This window comes from Siphateles boraxobius, unplaced genomic scaffold, assembly GCF_051911475.1.
Source record: "Siphateles boraxobius isolate OS27281-9 unplaced genomic scaffold, OSU_SipBor_1 30, whole genome shotgun sequence".
Classification (NCBI taxonomy): Eukaryota; Metazoa; Chordata; class Actinopteri; order Cypriniformes; family Leuciscidae; genus Siphateles; species Siphateles boraxobius.
In genome coordinates this window covers 14,031,537-14,058,813 of record NW_027508920.1, presented here as the reverse complement: position 1 = coordinate 14,058,813, position 27,277 = coordinate 14,031,537, and the positions used below count along the sequence as shown (strand labels likewise).

At 42.6% G+C, this 27,277-nt stretch overlaps 1 protein-coding gene and 1 long non-coding RNA gene across 2 annotated transcripts in view; both read right to left on the bottom strand.

Moving 5' to 3' along the window:
* The window catches only part of LOC143757284 (transmembrane protein 255B), a 56,066-nt gene extending 47,519 nt beyond the window's left edge, over nt 1–8,547 (bottom strand). The window contains exons 1-3 of the mRNA XM_077248312.1: nt 8,430–8,547; nt 7,322–7,464; nt 4,822–4,884 (exon numbers count right to left, since the gene is read on the bottom strand). Of these exons, the coding sequence (XP_077104427.1) occupies nt 4,822–4,884; nt 7,322–7,464; nt 8,430–8,487 (264 nt within the window). The 5' untranslated portion in view covers nt 8,488–8,547. The remainder of the gene's footprint in view (nt 1–4,821; nt 4,885–7,321; nt 7,465–8,429) is intronic.
* A 2,220-nt stretch (nt 8,548–10,767) lies between these two features.
* On the bottom strand, nt 10,768–11,946 carry LOC143757458 (uncharacterized). Its single transcript, XR_013210546.1, has 2 exons — nt 11,437–11,946; nt 10,768–11,190 (listed from the first exon to the last, which is right to left on the bottom strand). It is a non-coding gene; the product is annotated as an uncharacterized LOC143757458 (long non-coding RNA).
* Nucleotides 11,947–27,277: the final 15,331 nt, after the last annotated feature.

Below are 27,277 nucleotides of genomic sequence, written 5' to 3'. Positions count from 1 at the left end.
TGTATTTCTTCCACGGCGGCTCCTAAACGGAAGCCGGTGTCTTTCACTTGGACTAAGTCACCCAGTATTTCATATGCAGTACAACCTTTGGGCTCCATATGTATTCCCCACATAACTCCTTCGGGAAAGAATGTGGCTTCCGCAGCGTTCCCCTTTCCCCATAGAAAGGGTACGCTTTCCCAGTGTTATCCAATAATCTCACTGTGTGGGTTATCACGGAACAACAGTGACAGATACACTCTGTGTAAGCCCTCTCCTATCGTCCTTCCAGGCAAGAAGGGGTAGAGGCTTGCACAGGGCGTTGGATGGGGTGCAGCAGCTGTGGAGCTTTGGTAGGGATTCCTATTCGTCTGTCAATTACGTACGACAGGGCAATCGCACCTTCTGCTCATTATATACCCGCGCTGCGTGGCTGAACAGCTGATTCAAATGATTGCACGCCAATGTGCATTGGCTCGGTTAGTTTCACTCTAAGTTAGGGCTGGGCGATATGGCCTAAAAAAAAAAATCCCCGATTTTTTTCACAAAAAATCCGATTTACGATTTAAATCGATTTTTTTCTCTCTCTACTTAAAATCAATCTGCAGATGACAAAGAAATTGTTCAAAACAAGTTTTAACTTTATTTTGTTTTAATATTCCCTTCTGGGATTTGATCTCCATTAAAGTGCAATCAGAAACAACAAGCCAAAAAGACAAGAGGACAGGCCCTGTCTTTGAAAACAATGAAAATGTAACAAAATAAAATGGGTGGATTGGGATTGGGGGGATGTGTAAAAAAAAACACAAAACTTGTGATTGTCAAATTATTTGGTAACTAAACATAATTTTAAGTTTACTGGTATGCTACTGTTCTTATTATTGCTTAACACAAATTTCACAATTTCAATTCAATTATTGTGATTTGATTCTGATCTTGATTCAATATAAATTCCTTTGGATAAATAGGTACAGTAGATACGTTAATGTGTTAATTGTTCTCCCCCCAAAAAAAAAAAATTCACCTAATGCTGTAAACATAGAGAGCCCTGTCAGCTGGTATTATTGAAGGTTAAAACTAACTCAAATTAAATATAATGCGTTTTTTATTTTATAATGCGTCTAACTCACATGCGTGCTGTGGGTCATTAAAAGCCATCCTGAGGTAAATGTAACGTTACGTGACATATGTTGTTCTCCAGCTGTTTTATGGACATCTCTCCGCGATTGAAAAACACTGATCGATCGATTTTATTACATTTCGGTAAGTTGGTAGTAAAGAGTAACAGATGTTCGGTTCACGTGCCGCTTGAACTGAGATCTGCCAGCGTTCTTTCACGTCACATTTACAAGCGCCAAAACGGTGTTTATTGTTTGAATTTTGTAATAAAATTGACAGAATCTGAGAGCTGAGAATCTGTTTCATATCGATAGTAACCTGCTCTGTCTTGTCTGTCGGTGTGAGTGTCCTCTTTGCTTCGCGATTTTTCTCTGCGTGAGAAAATGGATGTGTGGCGTGAGAGTGTGTAAAAAGTGACAGAATTGCGTCTCTCACAGTGAACTCGTGAGAGTTGGCAGCCCTGCAGATTCAGCTTGTAGCCTAAATGTTTTCGGCGGGTGTGCTTCTTCTGCTGCTGTTTGTGTATCTCTATCATGGCAAGCGCTGAGCCCGGTCGGAACTACGGGAGCCCAGATGGGAGCGTCGGCGGTTGTTAAAGAGAAAACCGATTTTCATTCAGAAAAATCGGCGTAAACTACACATTCGAGTTAATCGATAAAAACGATTTATCGCCCAGCCCTACTCTAAGTAGATTGGGCTCTCTAGCGAGATTCCTATTCGTCGGTCAAGACGTACATGTCCGTTCCCTCCTTCAGGCAACGAGGGTTACCATACGTAACCGAGACGTTTGTGAAGCTGTTTCATGACAACTCACTCTCTCAGTTTTTTAAAAGTGTACATCTTTGTCACAAGGACGTGTACTCTCTATAACTAACATTTTCAGTGCATTTATAACCAAAATAATTTAATCTGGTACAGCATGTCAAAGATACTGTTGACAGAGTTTAACTTGACCTATGAACACTAACACAGAGATTTACCTGCACTATACTACTATCCATTAATCTTTCAGATATCAATGACAAACGCATATGCTTGAGTGTAATATTTAAGGATCAATGATTCACTGAAAAATTCTATATGCTAGTAATTCTACTCATACTCTATACCACATTTACTATATGTGCAATTGTCATTATATAGTGATTTTCAGGTTTTTGCCTCTTTTCTACTTACTGTTACATCACTAATTCACCCAGTAATTGGAGTTAACCTGAAATCACCTACATTACTGGATAAAATCAACAATCCCCATAAGGAAATTTGCTTAATTAAGCTTAAAAATGTAAAGATTCAGAAAGGTTTGTGTGGGGGTTAGGTTTAGGATTAGGGTTATGATGTGATATGTGAAAATATCTTTAGCTCAGTGTAAAGACAATAAAACTCAAATTCCCACCACAAACTGTGTTTGCAGTTCTGGTTTTACACTCACCTAAAGGATTATTAGGAACACCTGTTCAATTTCTCATTAATGCAATTATCTAATCAACCAATCCCAGGGCAGTTGCTTCAATGCTTTTAGGGGTGTGGTCCTGGTCAAGACAATCTCCTGAACTCCAAACTGAATGTCAGAATGGGAAAGAAAGGTGATTTAAGCAATTTTGAGCGTGGCATGGTTGTTGGTGCCAGGCGAGTATTTCACAATCTGCTCAGTTACTGGGATTTTCACGCACAACCATTTCTAGGGTTTACAAAGAATGGTGTGAAAAGGGAAATACATCCAGTATGCCGCAGTCCTGTGGGCGAAAATGCCTTGTTGATGCTAGAGGTCAGAGGAGAGTGGGCCGACTGATTCAAGCTGATAGAAGAGCAACTTTGACTGAAATAACCACTCGTTACAACCGAGGTATGCAGCAAAGCATTTGTGAAGCCACAACACGCACAACCTTGAGGCGAATGGGCTACAACAGCAGAAGACCCCACCTGGTACCACTCATCTCCACTACGATGGCAAAAATGTTGCCTGGTCTGATGAGTCTCAATTTCTGTTGAGACATTCAGATGGTAGAGTCAGAATTTGGCGTAAACAGAATGAGAACATGGATCTATCATGCCTTGTTACCACTGTGCAGGCTGGTGGTGGTGGTGTAATGGAGTGGGGGATGTTTTCTTGGCACACTTTAGGCCCCTTAGTGCCAATTCGGCATCGTTCAAATGCCACGGCCTACCTGAGCATTGTTTCTAACCATGTCAATCCCTTTATGGCCACCATGCACCCATCCTCTGATGGCTACTTCCAGCAGGATAATGCACCATGTCACAAAGCTCCAATCATTTCAAATTGGTTTCTTGAACATGACAATGAGTTCACTGTACTAAAATGGCCCCCACAGTCACCAGATCTCAACCCTATAGAGCATCTTTGATATGTGGTGTAACGGGAGCTTCATGCCCTGGATGTGAATCCCACAAATCTCCATCAACTGCAAGATGCTATCCTATCAATATGAGCCAACATTTCTAAAGAATGCTTTCAGCACCTTGTTGAATCAATGCACGTAGAATTAAGGCAGTTCTGAAGGCGAAAGGGGGTCATGCACAGTATTAGTATGGTGTTCCTAATAATCCTTTAGGTGAGTGTACTTGTGAGGACCAAATTTGTGAAAATGTCTGACTTTCTTATTATTTTGCATACTAAAATGTATGTGTTTTGAAGTTTCATTTATTATAAACATTTATACCTATCAAGAAGAATGTGGTCAAGTGATATGGAACTTTAAAAAACTTTATAAATTCATCCACACTGAAATGTCGGAAAAAAGTTCAATTCACCTTACTGCGCATGCATAAAACCTCATAAAAGCTCACGGAGATGATGCATTCGGAACATAATAAAGTTCTCATGTTAATCTTCTGGCAGAACACATTTTTTTTAGCAAAATATCTCACCATTCACTGATGAGTCCAGGTCGCACTCACTCACCATTACATGTTTGGTCTAAAACACAACTACTCTCATGTTTTGCCACAGGACAGCAATTACGAGTACATTTTCTGTCATCTTTGCAGGACTGTGATATGAAGAGTGTACAAAGTAACATATCTTTAGCAACAGTGTGAAAGTGAATAGCACACAGCAAAATCCCCAGTGTTAAATGAACTCTCCTGGTGTACATATGGATCCACCATACAACAGGACCCATATGTACAACAGGAGAGTTCATTTAACACTGGGGATTTTGCTGTGCACATGACAGGCACAATAAAAATACATACTGTATCTTATCTATCAGTTCAATATGCGTCACATGACTAAACATGAGTTTTCAAATTTATCCACTTGGAAAAGCGTTTTCAAAAAGCTCAGTTTTCATAGTACAAAATCTCTGTCTCAGTGTGGACGGAAGGCCAAACCGGAGAGAAATAGATATTAGTGTGGCAAAGCCTTAATGTGGTCATTCAGTCACAAAAAATTAATCAACATTTGAAACATTTAACCAGAAGCAAGCATTCAGGAGCACTGTGGTAAAAAAAATGATTATCTTGTTTTTTGAAATGTTTGTGCTTCACATATTTGAACGTTGGAAGAGTGAGATTTGAATGTTTCCATAACAAATAGAATGTGATGAAAAAGGACAATAAAAGATGGTACATATTTTGTGAAGCATAACTAGAAAGGACCATTGCAGGATGACGAGGTATCATGCTGAGCAGGATCAAAAAACAGGAAGATAAAACCCATGCTGATGATGAAAAACTGAAAACGTTACATGGGATATCTACCAGCTGTTTGCGGTTTTCCTCCAGGCATAGTCCAAGAACTCCCAAGAAGGATCCAAACGCCAACTGCAATCAGCAGACAGACATAAATGTAAAAAGAGAAACAAATGATGCAAAATTCTCTGGAGAACATAAGCATGACCATACGAGCACTGGGAATCATTATCATTGTTTCAATTAATTTCAAGCTAAATGATTTAGGACATTCATTCTATGGGTTTATCAAGCTTATATGACAAGAAAATATGAGGGAAAGTCTGAAATACATACATATTTCAGCGTTCATGAGATTACATCCTGTTGTGGAACATATAACCTTTCCTCAACATCTTGCTAATAGCTAACTGGAAGATCCAATCTTTGCATGCAAAACTTCATGACCATCAGCTTATGAGAGCTGACATACTTTAGCTATACTCATAACCCAGGTCGCCAGTAGGGTATCTGCTGGAGTTTCACAGACCATCCAAGTTCACAGATGGAAAAGAGATGTTTTGGCAACACAGTATGCGGTTTACTCCTCACTGTCAGACTGACTTTATTATCTTCTTTTTCCTGCTGTGAACCCATTGATAATATTTGACATTGTATCAACAAGAAGCCCCTTGTTTATAATGTCTGAACAGCCTTGAGCCCAGAGATGAAGTCACTAATGCAATTAATTAATGAGAGAAATGCAAATTCGGATATTATTAAGGCCGACACTTCAAGGCCCTAACAAGACCGTTCACAAAAATGGGTAGAAATTCTGTCCTTATTTTCATGTTTTTCTAAACCCATATGCCACAAAAGGAGACAGTCTGTATAATTTATAGTTAGATAAAAAGGGTTAGTATAATATATATTTGTATAATATATATATATATATATATATATATATATATATATATATATATATATATATATATATTATAAAGTAATATATACTTGTATATCATTTCATGGTCAATCTATATGGGACCTATCCAACAGGTATTGTTAGTGAATTGAGGGGTACATGGAAAAAATACTGTACAAATGGCCCAAATAAAATTGATTTTAAAAAAGGACATAGCATTTCATATTTATAAGTTGATCATGTATTATATGTGACATTTGGCAACCCTAGCTAGGTGTCATAATAATAGGAGTACAGATGTTGGATGATGCTTGACCATTGACTGCACTGTATGCTAGGAACCTGTTTTCAACCTGATTCTGGTTAAAATGATAAAGTCTTAATTATGTTAGTTCTTGATGGAATGAACAATAACAGTAAATTCAGCTTTAGATGATGGGCCTGAGTGTCATTTGCATAAGAATGATCGTAGAAAGAGATGATGATGTTGCTAAGTGTAAGATAATAAAACAGGTCCGAGTACTGAACCCTGTGGATTGATTGGTGTGGAGATGAAGTGGATCTTTTCCAAGATTAGAAAGAAGACATTTTTCAATGTGCGTTCTTTTGCAATTTTTTTCCCATGCAGATTTCGCAATGGGTTCAAGTTAGTCACATGGAGTCATTACCCTGACCAGCAGAAAGCTGCTTGGTTTTAAAGTGACTTCTATGTGAACAGTGTACATTGCTACAGTATTGACAAAAGACAATGGACCTTTTTTACCGACAAAATTTCACAGAAATTTCACTAACGTGATCACACATCAAAGCTGCTGAGTATGTGACAAAATGATAATTGTCATAATCATGAAATGGGAAATTAAAAGGTTCCTATTTGTCAACAAAGTAAATTCTGTAAATTCTGTGAATCAGTGTGTGGGCCTATAATCCCGTCAAAGCCAAAGAAAATTACACAAACCTACATTATATACATATATGCTATTCTCCAAAAAACAATTAAATGCTATTTGTTTGATTAAGCATTTACTGGAAAACTTAATTTTCTTGGAAATTACCATAAATATATCATCTTTCAGCACAGGCTAAATCTTAAATCAATGTGCATTTAACGATTTTGAAAGGGCTGGTGGGATCTAAAATGATTTTATCCCAAACTTAATTTATAAATTGTATCTCAGATAAAACTGTGATACTCCTGCGTCATAGTAGTGTGCGATTTTCTCATGAAAATTTGTCTTGGAAGGTTTGGTTGGTCTCTGTCTACTTTGGCAACTTCTATTAGTTAAATAGACTCAGAGCAGTGAATTTGGCTTGGGTTGTTTGGGGAATGACTGCTCCAACCAAATTTTGTGTTTTTCTTGACAGACGATCCATTTCAAATGTCTACTTTCTTATCAGATTATGGTTTGACTGAATGAGACATATAAGTGCATTTTCATTTGGCTGGAATTTGGAATGGAATCTTCATTGAGACCAGAATAAACTCTAGTTCCCCAGGGTATGTACAAAAAAATTCAAGGATGTCAATAGGTCTTATAGTTAGTCAGGATAGAAAAGAAAACAAATTTAAACCAAAAAACCAACCATTGTTTTATAAACATTTAAATATGTTTTCCTTTTATTTCATTTACACCCAATATGATTCAAAATGTGATTGATACTTACGATAATCCCGGACATGTATCCTGTGATGCTAACACTCTCAGTACGTGTGCTGATGTAGATACCCATTACAACAATGAGCAAAGACAGACTTAACATGGCTGAAACCAGCCACTGAACCTTTCTCCTCCTCATCCTCACTACATCTACCAGAGAGACAGTGAGACAGAGAGTTATATGAAAAATAATTTAGAAGTTAGCTCATCTTACGAATGATTGCAAATCAACAACATAAACACAGTTTAAATTTGCTAAAAGTTTTCTCTCTTGACTGACAAACTCAGATATAATAATTAATCATTCTCTGCCCCATGCATAGGGGAAATTCTTGGATATTTTATTGTTGGCTTCATATTTTTACGAAGGCTATTGCCAACTGCCAACTATATATTTGGTAGCTAAATGATCCCTCAGCACTAGCAATATGTAAAACTGTTTTGAAAATATTAAACGATTAGTGGGAATTATGAGATCCATGACACACATGTTGAATTGCAAGCTTTTCAATCTCAACCTTTGAGCATTTGATGATTCTACAATCATCCTAAATGTCAATGTAGTTTATAGTAGGCTATGTCATAACATGTCAGTAGCCTATAGTTTATGTCAAAATTATAGGTCTCAATTTATCTAATTTATTAAATACACGCTTGTTAGATGCTGGTGTAGCCTATGATCATATCCACTAAGATTATTTCAGACAAATGAAAACATTTTCAGAAAGACAAAGACCATTGAAACAATAATGGCAGGTAGCCTTCATTTAATTGTCAACTGATTTTTAAAGGACAGTCAATCATGAAAATAATTCGTTCCACTTTACCTGTGGTCTCACTTAGGCTACTTTGCCTGACCTGAAGCCAATCAAATATAAAGATCTAAGACTGCATTGTAATCTATTAAACTTGACAAAAAATAATAAAAACCCTGCGGGAAAAATGTATTTGCGTATAAAAATGAGTTGTGCAAGTTAATGCAGACCATTCTTTCATATAATAATATTTTAGCCTAAATAAAAATAAAAAAAATAGACTACTCTCTATTTTTTTTTTCTTACGCAGAATTTATTATAGGCTACTTTTGAAATCTAATTCAAACCACTCACACTTACCCACAGCAGTATTTGGAGGAGCGGCGTCGCGAAGGGTCGTTTCCTGTGAGTTTGTCATCTTTATTCATTAATGTTTATAATCCACTCGATCTCACTCACTGGTATAAATCCGGACTGTGCGCGCAACCACGACTGCTCGAGCTTTTATACACGTGCCCGCGCACTCCGGGGAATTCAAGGTCGTAAAATTAGAGCCTGAAGTTCTACAGTGTTCTATGTGTTACGTGATATTATTACTAGAATTTGGGGCAAGACCTTCTATTTGACTTTATGGTTTCTTTAAAACTTCCACAGACGTGCAGAATATATAAATGACTTAAGGGATATTGTCACACCTTTTACTACAGTGAATATTTCTCAAGGAAGATGTTTTATTTATAGTAGCCAGCTCAGGTAAAACATTTGAAATAGTTTATTTAACATTAGCTATTGCTTTTTTTGTGACAATGGAATCTGCCATTATTAATCAGGCTATTCTGGCATATTTAACAGTAAAAAAAAAAAAAAAAAAACACAATTCACCAGACAGCAACAACAACAACAACAAGTCTCATCCCATAGAAAAACCAATAGAATTTTTTTTAACCATATTTTTTGTTTAATTACAATACAAGTAATTTGCAGTTCATAACTGACAACTTGTCCTGACTCTATGCCAGTGTGGTTAATATGAAACAAGTTACGAGCAAAAGATGTTAAAGGAAAAAGTGCTACAACCAGCCTCGCTCGCTGTCCTCAGTTCTGATTCATGCAGAGGTCACTGGCCTGTGTGAGATCTGAGATGCTGTTTTTGTCTTATGTCAGTGAACCCACACTGACCGATCCTGACCATCCCTGTGAGTTCCAGAGATTAGCTGCAGACAAGAGGAAAAACATCACACACCTATTAAATCATGTATCATTGTGTCATTTTAAACACCCTGCAGTACTAAGAAGAGATTTATAAGGACAAAAATGAGTGCTATTTGGCAAAGGACATACAGGTAGCAGACTGAATTTAAAGATCTAATTATGTATAGAATCTAAGCTTTTATCATAATATAAAGCCGGTTTTCTCGGCTAACTAGACAGGCCTGTGTTGAACAGGAATAATTTACAGCCTGGCAGGAATGCGACTTTTAAATGAATCCCAGCTAGAACAGCATTTGCTACACTTAACACCTTAACTAATTCAAACAGGCCAGAAGACAACACATGTTGTCGGTTTTATAACACTTATTTGGAATAAATTTGTTCAGACCTCTAACTGATTTTTAAGTTTGTGGATTGCGTTTTTTAAGTTAATGTGACGTGTGTGTTCCCACAATACAGAGCAATATATATATTTTTGCTATTTTTATAAAATATTGTCAGCCCTATCCTTCATGTTATTACATTATTGGTCTTTTGTTCTTGTGTATTGGGATGGTGTCATGTTTGTCTGGGCTCTTATGTGCACTTATGTGTATTTTTTTATATATATACCTCATTACCATTAGGTCAACATATGATGTTCTCCCATCACCGCAGAACCTAAACCTCTGGGTAGGAGAGGATCCCTCTTGTCCTTTGTGTTCATCACTTGCCACATTAAGGCACATTTTGACAGGATGTAAGGTGGCTCTTAGCCAAGGTCGGTTTACTTGGCGCCATGACCAAGTATTGCGATGTTTGGCTTTAGCATTGGAAGGCAAGCGTAGTATGACCAATACGTTGCCGCCTGTTCTAGCAAAACATGACATGCAGAAGACAATATGCGGTAGATGAGGCATATGAGAGGAAGAAACTGCGGTATGCTCATCTGGCCACTGAAGCAGAACAGCGAGGATGGAGAGTCCAGGTTTATTCAGTGGAAGTGGGTTGTCGAGGTTTTGTGGCACACTCTACAACCCGGTTCCTCAGAGACGTCAGATTCAGTGGCCAAGAGTTGCGTCGCACAGTAAAGAACTTATCTGAAGCAGCAGAAAGGAGCAGCAACTGGCTGTGGTTGAGACGGAAAGATTCTAGCTGGCTGTGTACAGGCCGCCATGCTACGGTTTCGTAGAATTCTTGAAAACTTGAAGAGTCTGTTGGTTTATTTGTATAGGTTGTATAGTATTTACAGTCATTACGTTCCTGTGTATATTGCGTGAATGACGGGTGGCTGGGTAGATATTGTGTTTTGCGTAGGTGGTATGCCATACGGAACCGTTGCCACTGAAACTGCATATTAACGCACCAGTGGGGCTCGAAAGCCTTAGTCAAACGGTGTAGAAAAGGAACTGTATTGCACTAATTACTATTCCGATGCCAACCGTTTCAGAGGGTCATTACCACATTTTGATGTCCAATGACCACGAGAGTAATGAAGAGCAAGCAGTTGTACTAAATTGTACTATTTTACTCTTGATATCGTTGAATAACAATAATCAAATACACTGTGTACATGTTCACCATCAAAGGATTATACAAATGTAAAGAAAATGTACATATGAATAACATAGGCCTGTGCAAATAATAAACAAATAAACAATGAATTATTTCAACAGATTTGAATTTCAAGGATACAGATGTTAGCTGGTCTTGCAGTTAGGCAGTGAAAACAAAGATTGTAACAGACCGTTTTAGTCTCTACAGTTCTTTAAGATGTTCAAATGTCCAAAACAGATTTGTGAAGTTCGTCGTCGAGCTGCAGTATCAGGCCCTGATGTATGATGAATCCTCTGCGATGATAAATGTAGGTGTGTAATCTAGTGTGTTACTGAGTATTTATCTTGCTGATGTATGATTCTCAAATGTGGTTCTACAATAAACAAATAAAGTAATCAGTAACATAAACTGAATAGATGTCCAATTAACACGGCAGAAATGCTGAGACATTACAACTCTACAATGGCTGAGCACGTTTGACACTATTAACATAATATTTCACACAATCAGGTAATCTCACTCTCATATAACATAAAATATTATGTAGCAGCCGTACATCAAGCTAAACAGTGAATAAGTGACACAATAACAATATAGTGAATACTCAAATGTAACTCACAATCTTCAATGACGCACATTCAAGAATCGTCACTATGGAAACTTCAGCGCGAAGTTTAATACCATCCGCTGTCAATCAAGAGCACAAATATTCTATTCTGCAGTTCACAAAGTGAAGGCGCTGCAGAAAGAGATTTTAATCTATCTTATTTAACTGCTTTACAGGTAAGATGGCAGGACCTCAGCTTCCCTCAGGATCCGAACGGAAAATATGATCCGCTCTTGCGCGAACTCAGATTAAACCACACCCCCTCACATTCAAATCAACGACCAACATAATAGCTGCACAGTCATTATAATAAATGAACACAAACTGAACATGGGCTTTTTTACAGCCGCCCCCAAATTTGGTAGACAAATTTGCCCGTAGTAAAATCTACTACTGCGTATCATCTGAGCCCTGCGGTAAAGCGGGTAATCTAATCAATCGGGCAACTGGTCGAGTGTAAGTATGATCTCTCACTTTAACTACAGCAGTTCTAACTCTACCATCAGAGCTAGGAATGATGGATGAAACCGTACCCACTCGCCAGAGCGCTCTCGGTAACTGCTCGTCAGCTATAAGAACTACAGTTCCAACCGTAATGTTCTCTCTCTCTCGATTCCATTTCTGACGTGTCTGTAGAGTAGGCAGAAAATCATGCACGAAATGCTTCCAGAAGTGATCACTGAGAAACTGCCTGTGTCTCCACCTCTTCCGACTGAGCAGATCAGACTCAGGATAATCCACCTGAGGTAATGAGGAGTCAGGCCGACCCATCAGCAATGAATTCGGAGTCACAGGATCTGGATCGGCCACATCACTGGAGACATAACCCAAAGGTCTTGAATTTAAGATACCTTCAACCTCTACTAAGACCGTCCTCAATACCTCTGCAGTGACAACCTGAGCACCCAGTCTGGTCCGTAGGGATGTTTTCACAGACCTCACTTCTCTTTCCCAGGAGCCCCCAAAGTGAGGAGCACTAGGATGATTAAAGCGAAACCTGATCTGTTCTTTGGCTAGTTGTTCTCGGAGAGTGCGTTGTATCTGACTGAAAACTTCTTCCAATTCACGACTCCCCCCTTTGAAATTGGTTCCCTGATCAGATAGAAGTTCGTAGGGCTTTCCCCTTCGTGAAATAAAGCGTCTGAGGGACAACAAGCATGAATCAGTGTCCATATGATCCAGTAAATCGAGGTGAACCGCTCGAGTGGTGAGGCATTTATAGAGGATAGCCCACCTTTTCTCTGTACGACGGCCTTCTTTTATTGTAAGGGGACCAAAACAATCAACCCCAGTGGAATAAAATGGAGGTTTGAATAACCTAAGGCTGGAAGGTGGAATGTCTGCCATCCTTGGAATTTCTGGTCGACCCCTCCACTTTTGGCACTCAGGGCAGTAACGCTGCTGTTTCTTAACTGCCTCTCTCCCTCGTAAAATCCAGAACTTTCGCCGTAGCTCGGCAAACACCCGTCCAGGCCCAGGGTGAAGTAGTTGGGTGTCATAGTGCTTAATGAGGAGTTTCACCACTGGATGAGTCGGAGATAAAACCACAGGATGTAGAACATCTTTGGCCAGGCTGTCACATCTTCTAAGTCTGCCACCCACTCTGATCAGGTTAGAATCTTTGTCATACTCAGGTGCAAGTCCTACCAGCCGACTGCTGGTTGAGAGAGTCTTTCCTTCCTTAAGCAAGGCAAATTCTTCAGGGAAGTCTTGCATTTGACAATGCCTCAGAAGAGTCAATTCTGCATCATGGAATTCATCTGCATCTGGTGGTTCTCTACTGCCGGCCACCCCATGCAGGGACTGCACTGTGGCTTCTAGAAGCTCTTGATAGCTATTGAATTGATGGAAGTCTGGAATGGCAGATATTGCAGTTTCGTTAAGCAACCCACTGAATACAGGTTTCTTAAGCTCCTGACTATCATCAAGGGTTTGACCTTCAGGTGCCTTTGGCCAATTGCAGCTGGGTTGCATCAAGAAGGCTGGACCCTGCCTCCAGCGAGCATCTTGAGCCAGTTGAGTCAGTGCCAAACCTCATGTTATGTCATCAGCAGGATTATTTGATGAATCGACATAGCGCCAGGATTTTGGATCAGACAACTCTTGTATTTCACAGACTCTAACTCCAACAAATACTTTGTAGCTGCAGGAATCCGATTGCAGCCATGCGAGGACTGTGGTAGAATCGGACCAATATACAATGTTGTGGATGTCCAAAGTCAGCTCTTTCTTCAATACAGCACCTAGCTGTGCTCTTGTCATTGCAGCACAAAGTTCTAAGCGTGCGATGGAGAGCTGTTTCTTTGGAGCGACTCTGGATCTTGCGACCAAAAAGGCTACCGTAATATTGTTCTGATCATCCTCAGTACTCAAGTATACAACAGAGCCATAGGCTCTCTCAGAAGCATCGCAGAATACATGAATGCTGCAACTCTTGATTGCATACTGAATACTGGAGCTGTAACATCTAGGCTGAGAGATCTCTGATAACTGAGGAAGCTCATTCTCCCACTGTTGCCAACCCACCAATAATTCAGCCGGGAGGCAAGGTTCATCCCAGCCTCGTTTCTTGCCCCAGAGCAATTGCACAATGATCTTAGCCCTTGTAGTGAAAGGAATCAGATACCCAAAGGGATCGTATTGCTTTGCAAGTGTGCGATAGATCTTACGCATGGTGGTTTCACCTTCCTCTTTCTGGTATGGTTTGTATGCCAAAGTATCAGATTTGCAGTAACATATCAGTCCGAGGGTACGCTCCTGAGGATTGGCTGTTTCTTGGTTAATCCAGATCTCACTGCTCTTTGATTTTAACTCAGACGGAAAGTGATTAATGACTATAGGAACATTACTGGCCCATTGTCGCAACTCAAATCCACCCTCCATTAGTTGGTGCTGTAATCTGTGTACTAGTTCTCGGCCTGTTCTGCAGTTGGTACACTTTTTAGACAGTTGTCTACATAGAAACTGTTTTCAACAGATTGACACACATCATCTGTTGGTTCAAGGTAGTTCCCTACTTGCGACTGAAGGGAAAATGTAGGACAACAGGGGCTACAGGTGGTTCCAAAGGGCAAAACTTCCCACTGATAGATTGTTGGAGGCTCAGCAGTATAACCATTACGCCACAGAAATCTGAGGAAAGGCTTGTCTTCATCAAGGAGACGGACTTGATGAAACATGCCTCGCACATCACTGCAAACAGCTACATGGTGCTCCCTAAAACGGAGGAGAACTCCCAACAAGCTTGCCCCAAGAGTAGGCCCAGGTAAGAGATACTCATTCAGAGACTGGCCTTGGAACTCGAAGGAGCAATTGAATACGATACGGTCCTTCCCATTATGATGGACCATATGGTGTGGTATGTACCACGAATGAGGACTCAATTCACACTCCTCGAATGATAACGGGGTGACGTAGCCTGCCTGCAGCAACTTTTGAATCTCAGCATTATAAGTGGCTGCCCTTTGTGGCTCTCTGGATAATCGTCTCTCCGTACTACATAGGAGAGCCAGGACAGCTTCCTTTGGCGCATTCAACGGGGGAAGTGACTCTTTCCAGAGTAATGGTGTAGTGTATCGATTGACTCCATCCACATTAACTCTAATGGTCTTTTCTTCCAGAATACGGAGGGCTTCTGAATCTTGACGCGAGCGTGTGACTACCTTATCAGATCGGTAAGGTAAAACGTCCAGTTTCCACAGCCTTTCAACCTGGTTAAAGAGTTCAGAATCTGGTGTCACACAAGAAACAAAGAAACATTCCTGCGGCTGAAGACGAGGGCGAAGGAACCTTGATGGACCTTGCAAGGTCCACCCAAGTCTCGTATGCACAGCTGCTGGTCCTCCTTTGGGTCCCAATCTCACTGGCTCCACAGGTTTGATCAAATGTGGATAGTCTGAGCAGATAAGCACTAATGGTTGTGCTTGATTGATATCGTGCAAGGGCAGATCTCTAAGATAGCGATACTTTTGCTGTAGGTCAGTGATGGGATAAGTATGCTGGACAAGACCTAGGTCCTTGCCTGTAAAGGCTCCAAGAATTTGGAATGATCTGTCAGGTTGTGAAGCTGGAGCTATAGAGAAGGACACTGAACTTCCTCGTATGGTGCTCTCTGACTCTCTGATGTTGCCTTTCCCACTTGATTCTGAACTGACATTAACATCATGGAGAACTTCAAGATGTCTCCTATCGCATTTCTTGCACTTCGCTTTCAATGTACACTTCGAAGTCTGATGATTTCGACCGCATCTCCAGCATCTACGGCCCATTTTGATCCAATTCTCAACCTGCTCCTTGGTCAAGAGCTTAAAATTTGAGCACTGATTCATGTAATGCTGGATGGTATCGCAAAACGGGCAATATCTTTTGGGCTTCTCCTGCACCCTATCTGAGGACACTGACCCTGTCCTTGTCCTTGAGTTATCTACTGACTCTCCCTTATGCTCACCTCTATGCAGAACAGTAGTCAGCTTTTGAGGTGGGAAACCATACTTCTTATCTTTGCGGGTGCCATGCTTCTCATAATCAGGGTAAGTACTGTACTGGGTTCCCTCCACCTGCATGCGAACCTCATATTCAAGCCAATCGGCCAAGTCAAGAAGGGTAGGAATCGGAGTCTGAAGAGGGTTAACAAATCTCTTAAAGTTGGCTCTTAGGTCATATGATAACTTAGCTAAGAGGCGAGATACATGAGAACCGCATTTCAACTCAGTCCAACCTGGGCTACCCAACTGATTCAACATTCCAACTAATGCTCGCACACGAAGAGCGAATCCCTTGAATGCCTTTACATCACCACTCTTGATAGTGGGTCCTTCCATCAAACTGGTGATCCGCTGCAATGCTAGCTGATGCGGTTGCCCATACATGTCGGTTAGAGCTTGCATAGTGTCACTAAAGGGAGAACGACTGTGACTGCAAGAATCTGCAACAAGTAAAGCATCTTCCAATTTCAAATGATCCATTAGTATTTGAAACTTAAAAGATTCAGAAGCTTCGTCAGGCAGTACGTTGCCTAAAGCGAGCTTCAGTCTGGCAAACTTTCGTGGATCATCATGAATGAAATTTGGGATTGTTGGTGTAGGCCCACGATATTGCATTGGCAGGGTTGCAAAGGAGGGTTAAGATCTTGATCCAAAATTGAATATGAACGATCAGGCGGATACAGCCTTCCGTTGCTATGATAGTGTTCAGATCTAAGATCACGTTGAAATTGAGGACTAGAACGGTCAGCTAAGGCAGTTTCTTGCAAAGTGTGCACTCGGCCCCCATATTATGGATCATGAAGATTTCTAATGGGCCGATACTCTGAATGCGAATGAGAAGTATGTGCATCTGCAGGTGAACGACTGAAATCTCGAGGGAGATTTGGCGAATTGGGCTGAAACAACATGGCATCACCGTACTGCCTATAAGGAGGATTAGACTGACTCTGCTGCAAACCACGGACATTAGCAGCTCGGTCAGGAACGTGTTGCAGTGAATCATTCAAAATATGATGAGGTTCAGTATACTGAGGTGTTGACTGACCTGAATGTAATTGGCTACCACTCAGTCCACCTACTCTCTTCAAACGATTAGTAAGATCTTCAATAAGATCTTGAGGACCATCACGACGTGCGTGCAGAGAATCATCCCTAGGAGGCACCAATGGCACATACTCAGATTGACCTGGATTTCGATCATCCTGATGTGAGGCCAACATACTTGTAGCCATCGGTGTAGAAGATACCTCATCTTCCGCACTAGGTGATTGCCGTGTAGGTGATAAAACCTGTAGTGGAGCTAACATAGGAGAACTAGCGATTATATCTGAGATGCGTTTCACATCCTTCCACAGCTGCTTGCTCTCCTCTCTCATTTCACAAATACATGAGAGAACGTCAGCATTCATTACCGTATTGACCTGCTCATCTGCAAATGTGAGTTGCCTCTGAGGATGACTAACCTCGTAGTCCTGAAGATACAACGGCTGTCGAGTAATTCTGCGTTGCCGAACCACCTCATCCTCTATCATTCCCTCTCTGGGTCTGGACATCATCGCTGAAACGATTAAAGCATCCGGCTCGAAGGACCATTAAATGTAGAAAAGGAACGGTATTGCACTAATTACTATTCCGATGCCAATCGTTTCAGAGGGTCGATTACCACATTTTGATGTCCAATGACCACGAGAGTAATGAAGAGCAAGCAGTTGTACTAAATTGTACTATTTTACTCTTGATATCGTTGAATAACAATAATCAAGTACACTGTGTACATGTTTACCATCAAAGGATTATACAAATGTAAAGAAAATGTACATATGAATAACATAGGCCTGTGCAAATAATAAACAAATAAACAATGAATTATTTTAACAGATTTGAATTTCAAGGATACAGATGTTAGCTGGTCTTGCAGTTAGGCAGTGAAAACAAAGATTGTAACAGACCGTTTTAGTCTCTACAGTTCTTTAAGATGTTCAAATGTCCAAAATAGATTTGTAAAGTTCGTCATCGAGCTGCAGTATCAGGCCCTGATGTATGATGAATCCCCTGCGATGATAAATGTAGGTGTGTAATCTAGTGTGTTACTGAGTATTTATCTTGCTGATGTATGATTCTCAAATGTGGTTCTACAATAAACAAATAAAGTAATCAGTAACATAAACTGAATAGATGTCCAATTAACACGGCAGAAATGCTGAGACATTACACAACTCTACAATGGCTGATCACGTTTGACACTATTAACATAATATTTCACACCATCAGGTAACCTCACTCTCATATAACATAAAATATAATGTAGCAGCCGTACATCAAGCTAAACAGTAAATAAGTGACACAATAACAATATAATGAATACTCAAATGTAACTCACAATCTTCAATGCTATTACATTCAAGAATCGTCACTATGGAAACTTCAGCGCGAAGTTTAATACCATCCGCTGTCAATCAAGAGCACAAATATTCTATTCTGCAGTTCACAAAGTGAAGGCGGTGCAGAAAGAGATTTTAATCTATCTTATTTTACTGCTTTATACAGGTAAGATTGCAGGACCTCAGCTTCCCTCAGGATCCAAACGGAAAATATGATCCGCTCTCGCGCGAACTCAGATTAAACCACACCCCCTCACATTCAAATCAATGACCAACATAATAGCTGCACAGTCATTATAATAAATGAACACAAACTGAACATGGGCTTTTTTACAAACGGGTTGGCGCGTATGGTTCGGTTGCGGAGAGATTGTGAGATTGTGGTTAGGTCTCAGCAGCAGGAGGGATGTAGAGGTCAGTAAGCTAGGCTGAGTAGAGTGGGGGACGGAGGGGGGTGACTCTGGGACGCCAGAACCACTGTCGAGCCCTCTTGAGGTGTCGTGGCCTAGTCGACGAAACACTGAGGACGGAAGGTACCCACTTGAAGACCCTAGAGATGTCCCCTACTCAGCTCAATCCAGACAGTTGTCATGGGGGGACCGCACTGTGGGTGCAGCCGTTGTGTGTGCTGACGCGTGTTAACACTAGACAGAAAGAGATTTACATCACCATATGGAAAGAAGCGTAAATGGATGGGAGAAGCATAGGTTACTGTAAAGCTATGTCTTATTTGGTGCTTATCTGGGCGAAAGCCGAGTACAAATCAGCATGAAGTTTTAACATCTACTCTCGTGTAATGGAAATCATAACTTTCACTTCAAGTTGTTGCTAATTTCTAAGTGGTTAACCTGACTGTTACATCTTTGTAATAGGCTTCATGATGTGACTATTTACAAAGTTATTACGTTATTACAATGATCTACCATCGAAACTGCAAAGTACAAGACAAACATGTGTTTTAGTGCAGTGGTGTAAAGTGTTTGAGTAAATGTAATTAGTTACTGTACAGTCCCCCTGTGGTGAAAAAAAAATCAAGCTATGTTGTTTATGGAGTGTTTTTATGCTTTAAGACAAACCATGTGCAAATTCATAAGTCAACACCATTGAGTATTTTCTCCTTAAAACTGCAGTGAACCAAAGACAGTTTAAAAAAAGTTTTGAAATCACTATTAGCCAATCACATCAAGTTGTGATCATCAAGGAGTGGATCTTTGAGCTGGTGCCAATGAGTGGAGGCGGGGCTAATTTGCTTATTCATAGAACCCCCTATACCTACTACCAGCACATCCGGTAACTTAACTGTCGATTTCCTCACCGCCCCTTTTTAGGGGAAAATAAACTAGACTTCCCATAGACTTCAATACAAAATAGTGTCACAAAACAACGTCTGTACACAGCCGGCAGTCACGAATACCTTAATAAATCACTAAGATTAAACATGTCAAGTAATGATATGTCCACCTTGCCTGCCATAGAGCGTGAAAGATACATCAACAAACTTAATTTGGTCAATTTAAAAACATGTCCCTTCACTCTCCCAGCGTCAAATTGGTGTAACAAATCCCAGCCAGTGGGGTTATATATATTATAAGATATATTATAATGTATATTATAAGACATAATATATATATTTAAAGATGTTTACTTTCAAAAACGAAGTAAAATAATTCACTGGCTTACCATGGTTACTCGATGAGGTACCCGGGTAAGACACTTCTGGCCACTGGGTGGGGTTGTTACACCAATTTCACGCTGGGAGAATGATGCCCCGTTTACTAGGGGTGGGTGATACTGCAAATTTTGGTATCGATCCGATACCAAGTAGATACAGGGCCAGTATCGCCGATATCAATACCGATACCAATACTTTTTCATTTTAAAAGCATGTACTTGAACTTGTATGCACTTTCCTGTGCTAGAGCAGAGTTTCATGATTTATGAGGTGAATGCATCATTAATATGCTAAATCTAAATACGTTTTCATGACCACTAAATATTTTGTGATTTGTGCTCTCAACTCGCCTGTAATTAGTCAGTGACTTTTACAAAACTACCCTAATTATAGTAAATGTACTATTGTACACTAGCCTACTGTTCAAAAGTTTGGGGTCTGTAAGATTTTTAATTCTCTTCTGCATTTATTTACAAAAATACAGTAAAAAATGTATTATTACAATTTAACATAGGCTACCTGTTTTCTAAGTCATAGTAAACTGTAATTTATTCATGTGTTCAAAGCTGAATTTTCGGCATCATTACTTCAGTCATGATGATAATTCATGCTGATTTGCTGCTCAGGAAACATTTCTTATTATTATCAATGTTGAAAAAAGTTTCATATTTTTGTGGAAACCATGATACATTTTATGCATAATTATTTGATGAACAAAGTTGAAAGAACAGCATTTATATGAAGTAGATTTTTTTTAACAGTGTAAAGCCCTTTGATCAATTTAATGCATCGATCCTTGTTGAATAAAAATATTAATTTCATTTAAAAAAATCTTACTGACCTCAACATTTTGAACCGTTATGTACACTTGTGGTTTGTTTATTGCGAAATAACTCTGATTGTTTCTCTGTCATTCTAAGCAAGGCTTCGTTTCCCAAACGCACTGGGCCTGTGAGCTCAGCGAAGCACCAGCATCGGAAGCTCTATGTGATTGATTGGTGTCGTCTTGTATCCAGATGACTAGGAGAAAAAGTTCTCTTACGAGAGTATCTCTCATACTGCGTAATATCTTACGCTACGGGGAAAACCTCTTTTCCACGAGATATTGAAGCCAAAAATTATCCTTAATTTTGAATTAATGTAAAACGCTGTGCAGCAGCATGCAGACATAGGCAAGACGGCTTGCGCGCCTATTGGCTGCCCTGCAGCAACAGCAGCAGCCTATCGAGAGAGGCTCTGCATGACACATATCCAATGGGGGCATTTCGCGCCCATTTCGTCACGTCCCGCCAGAAAGGGCGTGGTCTCGCCCTATAAACATAGCTCGATTAGGCTGGTACAACTGATTTTCATCTCTTCAGCGTAGCATCACCGCATCGCTGGATCCGGAGTGAGAAGCCACGCCGTCTGAGAAAAAGCACACCGCGGGTTGAGCCTTGAGTCTGAAGTCGCTGGCATCGGCGCCTTTAGCCGCCGTACCTGCTACGCTTTCCGGCGTTATATCCTTTTCTGAAAGTGTGTGTGTGTGTTCGCTGCTGCATCTTTTTCAAGATGCATCGATCCTGTGGCTCGTGCAGAGCCACACTCAGTGAAGAGGATCGCCATGTCATCTGCGTTTCCTGCCTGGGTGAGGATCATGCGGCTCTCGCTCTCGTCGACGGCGGATGCCCTCACTGTGAGCTACTGCCGATGGTGAATCTGAGGACTCGCCTGGCATCATTCTCAGAGCCTGCACTTCAGCCCGCTGTAGCGCCGCGCCGTAAAAGCGCCGTGCCCAGCGCGGCCCCGAGCCCTCTCCTGCCCGCCAAAGCTCGCCGGTTTAGAGCTTCGCCGGCATCGCTCGAGTCCCTCACCGACGGACAGCGGCCGCCGTCTGCCGCTGCTTCCGCCATTGAGGTCGACGAAACAGCCCCGAGCCTTCTCTAGCCCGTGATAGCTCGCGGGTTCGCCCGCCAGCTTCACCAGCTTCCCTCGAGCTGCATCTGTAGAGAAGGCCAGCTGCTCTATCCTGGCGCCGAAAAGTGAGGACTGGGCGAGCTCTGTGGACCTCCCCCCCTCTGCCCGCGAGTCGTCAGGGAAACGGGCCAGCATCAAAACCGCTGCGCGGCTAGCTTTCTTTACGTTACAAGAAAGCTACCCCGCCCCGCGTGGACATGCGTCACCGGTGAAATGAGGAAAGAGTGTGTTTTGGTCCCGCCGAGGCCAGACCAATCTTCATTTCTCAAACATTTCTCAGCTCCTCTTAGTTTGAGCGGCTGAAAATGTCAATTTTGCAGCAATGAGCCTGTTGAATAACACGCACGCCTGCAAACAAACGCCAACACACACAAACTGTGATGACGCTCTCTTATCTGCTCGAGCTATTTTAGGCTTTTGTCGTTTCCCCCTGTGGCTCAGTGGCGAAACCCAAAGCCTTCGCACGGGAGACCCGTGTTCAATCCCAGGTCTCGCAGCAGATACAACTTAGTCTCGCCGCGGCCAGACTTGCACCGAAACTTCTGGCTCGTTCAGTTCCAAGAAAATGTGACTGTTCCAGTGTATTTTGCAGTCAACCAGCCGGTACCATGGCCCGATTGCCTGCTCAAAAATGCAGTTTCCACGGCGACCCAGGAAAATCATATAAGCAGTGTATTTTCTGGTATTCCGGCCACAGCCGATGGTGTTATGAGTGTAATAAAAATGCCCACAGCCCAGTGTTCATTTCTACACACAAACACAGCCCGCCACAGTGCAGGGCTCACACAAATGAGATCGACTCATGTCATTGTGCATTAAATGTAGTGAATGTGCCCACAACCCAGTGCCCACAAACACTACACACTGCATATGCCACGTTTTCTGTAAAACGAAACCAACACACATACAGTCAGCTAAGACCCACGGTGTTTAAGTCTCGCCGCGGCCAGACTCCACCGAAACTTCTCGCTCGTTCAGTTCCAAACAATGTGACTGTTCCAGTGTATTTCGCAGTAAACAAGCCGGCACCACAGCCCGCTTGCCTGCACACAAATGCCATTTTTATGGCGACCCAGATAAATCCCAAAAGAGTGTATTTCTGTTATTCCGGCCACAGCTGATGGTGTTATGAGTGTTGTAAGAATGCCCACGTCTCAGTGCCCATTCCCACACACAGACACAGCCCGCCACAGTTCAGGGCTAGCACAAATAAAATCGACTCATGTCGATTGTGCAAAAATGTAGTGAATGTGCCCAAGACACAGTGCCCACAAACACTACACGATGCGTGTCCCTCGTTTTCTGTAAAAACGAAACCGACACACATTCGGTCAGGACAAGCCGACGGTGTTCTCAGTGCAGTGAATTTGCCCGCCGTCCCGCGCCCACATTCCTTCACAGACACGCTCAACCCCACGGGGTTTGTCCCGCTCGCTCTCTCTCCACAACCTGTCATAGAGAATTCGAGCGCGACCAGGCTGCCCGCCGTGATCGGCGCGCCTCCCGCCTCGCACACTATAAACACAGTGTTTATGTCTCAGCACACCGAAGCTCTGCAGCCGCCACTATGCCGCGGCCAGAGCCCGGATTTCATTCTACCCCTAGCTATTCACGCAGATGCGTGGGCAAAGCTTCCCGGGGTATCAGAATGGGTGTTGAACACTATAAAAAGAGGCTATTCGCTACAGTTTGCTCGAAGTCCCTGCCGTTACACGGCGCGAGTCGAAACCAACGTAAACAACGAAGTATCTCATATACTTTGAGCCGAAATAGCGAAACTGCTGAGCAAAGGGGTCATAGAACCTTTATCTTAGGCTCAGAGCGAAGGGGGGCTATACAGCAGATATTTTCTGGTACCCAAAAAAGATGGGGGTCTCAGACCGTCTGCGACAGCTGAACAGAGTGCTTATGAAGCACCAGTTCAGAATGCTGACAACCAGGAAAATCCTTGCGCAAGTGCGCCAGGGAGACTGGTTAATGTCAATAGATCTGAAAAACGCCTATTTCCAAATACAAATAGCGTCACGTCACAGGAGATTCTTGAGATTCGCCTTCGAGGGCCAGGCATATCAATACACAGTCCTACCGTTCGGCCTATCCCTAGCACCCCGTACATTTACGAAGTGCATGGACGCGGCCCTCGCACCCCTGAGACTTCAGGGCATGCGAGTTTTGAACTACTTTGACGATTGGCTGATTCTAGCTCGATCACATTCAGAGCTCATAGAACACAGAACCACATTACTCGAGTGTGACGGTGGTGTCCACGGATGCCTCCACCTCGGGATGGGGACCACTGCTCGAGGGCAGACCGTTCTTCGGCCAGTGGTCAGAACGGGAAAAGCTCCTACACATAAACTGCCTAGAAATGCTGGCAGTCGACAACGCGCTATGGCGCTTTTGTCCCCAGTTAAAAGTCCGCCACGTCTTAGTCCGGTCGGACAACATGTCAGTGGTGGCATACATAAATCACCAGGGTGGCGTCAGGTCCCGAAACCATTACAGGCTGACGGAACGCCTCCTGGTCTGGGCTCAGCACAACCTGCTTTCACTGAAAGCAGCGCATGTGCCTGGTCGCCTGAATCTGGGACCAGACCGTCTGTCCAGAATCAATGTCCCAGCAGGGGAATGGTCGCTGCACCTGCAGACAATCCAACTGCTGTGGGAGACATTCGGCAGAGCGCAGGTGGACCTGTTCGCGTCCCAAGAAAGCGCTCACTGTCCAAACTTTTTCTCCAAGAGCAGGGATGTGCTGGCCCACGTATGGCCCCGCTGCCCCCTCTGTGCTTTTCCCCCCGTCTCGCTCCAGCATCAAGTGCTGGAACGAATCAGGGAAAACGGATGCCCAGTGCTACTCATGACTCCGCTCTGGACAAACCAGAATTGGTTCCCAGTCCTAATACGGCGGACTAGCACTGCCCCGTGGCCGATACCGGTGAGGAGAGACTTCCTCTCTCAGGCAAAGGGCTCGATTTGGCATCCTCCCCCGGAGTTATGGTCCCTACATGCATGGGCCATCAACGGGTACCCGCTAACCTCCCAGGGGGAGTGTTAAACACAATCACGCAGGCTAGAGCCCCGTCTACTAGACGCCTCTATTCCTCAAAGTGGTCAGTGTTCTCTGCCTGGTGTCAAGCTCAGGGCTTTTCTCCCGCAGACTGCGGGGTTAAGGAAGTGCTCTCCTTCCTTCAGGAGCTGCTTGATAAGGGCAGAACCCCATCCACGCTCAAAGTATACGTGGTGGCCATAACGGCGTTTGCAAAACCGACGTCTGGCCAGTCACTGGGGAAAAACGACCTGGTCGTGCGATTCCTCAGGGGAGCTCGGAGGCTGAATCCTCCCAGACCCCGCTCAGTCCCTGTGTGGGACCTTTCTACGGTTTTGGAAGCCATGATAGGTGCCCCATTCGAGCCAATCCATTTGTCAGACATGAAACATCTGTCTCTCAAAACGGTATTCCTTATGGCTCTCGCTTCAGTGAAGCGCGTAGGGGACTTGCAAGCGCTTTCGGTAAGCGCGTAATGCATGATGTTTGGGCCTAATGGCTCAAAAGTCATACTCAAACCATGGCACGGGTACGTGCCCACATCCCTCAAACACACCGTTCAGGGCCAGGTTATTTCCCTGTGCGCCCTCCCGGTTCGTGATGAGGAGAAGAATGCGAGTCTCCTCTGCCCTTTCAGGGCACTGAGAGCTTATGTGTCCCGCTCGTCGGTCTTCTGACAGACTGAGCAGTTTTTCGTTTTGTTTGGCGGACACTCCAAGGGACTGGCCGCATCAGAACAGAGCCTATCCAGATGAATAGTCGACGCCATAGCACTGGCTTACACTTCTAAGGGCGTGCAGTGTCCTTTGGATGTCAGAGTGCACTCCACAAGAGGCGTGGCCTCATCGTGAGCGTGGTATAGTGGGGTTACCGATATCTGTACGGCCACGGGCTGGGCCTCGGCGTCTACATTTATAAAGTTTTACAACCTAGAGGTTCCCGCCTTACAAGCCAAGCTTCTGTCGGTATAGAATTCAGTGCTATCTGCCCCGCTGTGCCGGCCCAGATGCTGAGTTTCGCTTGTGCATCGCTCACTGAGCGATAAAACAGCTCCATGGGTGTTGAATAACCCGTACTATTACCCAGTTCAGGCTGAACACGTTCACCTTGTCTGCGTGAAACACTGTTAACATAACTCGCTCCTGTAGGATGCTATTTCATGGGGAATGATGCTTGCAGCCTCTCTTCTCCCACTCTCTGTGAGTCTATAGTGATTATGCACTATATGAGCCCCGGGCTACTGCCCTTGGGACTTTGGTGTTGGATCCCAGTACGCACGCGTTTTGCATTGTGTTCCCCATAGCGTCAGATATTACGCAGTACGAGAGATACTCTCGTAAGAGAACGTACTCGGTTACTAACGTAACCTCGGTTCTCTCTAGAGGGCAGCCAATAGGCGCGCAAGCCGTCTTGCCTATGTCTGCATGCTGCTGCACAGCGTTTTACATTAATACAAAATTAAGTATAATTTTTGGCTTCAATATCTCGTGGAAAAGAGGTTTTCCCTGTAGCGTAAGATATTACGCAGTACAAGAGATACTCTCGTAAGAGAACTGAGGTTACGTTAGTAACCGAGTACGTTCTATCCTACACAATTATCCGCTAACATTCGCTTATTTTTCCACTTAGAAGCTTATTTTACGCACTGAATTGCGTGCTAAATTAATAAAAATTACTGTTAAAAAAACACACATTTGGATCGATATTTTCATTTGAGGATCGATCCTTTTCGTATAGTATAGTATCGATACTTCAGGATTGATCCGCCCACCCCGACCGTTTACACGAAGGGAAGACGCAGATATTTCCCTGCGGTTTGGCCTGTCATTTACATGAAACCCCCGTTTTTATCACAGAAAACGATTATTTCTAAAAACTCCGGCCAAAGTGGAGATTTCTGATAACGCCTATTATGTGTTGCCATGTCAACTGGGAGAATCGGGGTTTTAGGTTCTCAAACGTCACATTATGCGCCAGAAAATGCTTAAAGGGACATTGTGTAGGAATTTCTCCCATCTAGCGATGAAATTGTATTTTGCATTCAAACCACAGTAAAAGAAATGGACACAGCGACCCCCTTGATTTCAACGGAGAAAACTGAGCCCGATTAAAGCACTCACTTCCTGATGCCTGAGGGACTGCGCAGGCTCAAACTGAGCTTGACGACAGTCTGACAGTTGTAAATCTTCTAGTAGCTGTGCCAAGACAAATCTGAATCACCTAATTCCTAAAAAACGTTGTTGAAATATTTTGTCCCGTTACTTTTATGGACTCTCTATCTATGGGCTTCTCCCTTGACTTTATGCCTCTATGT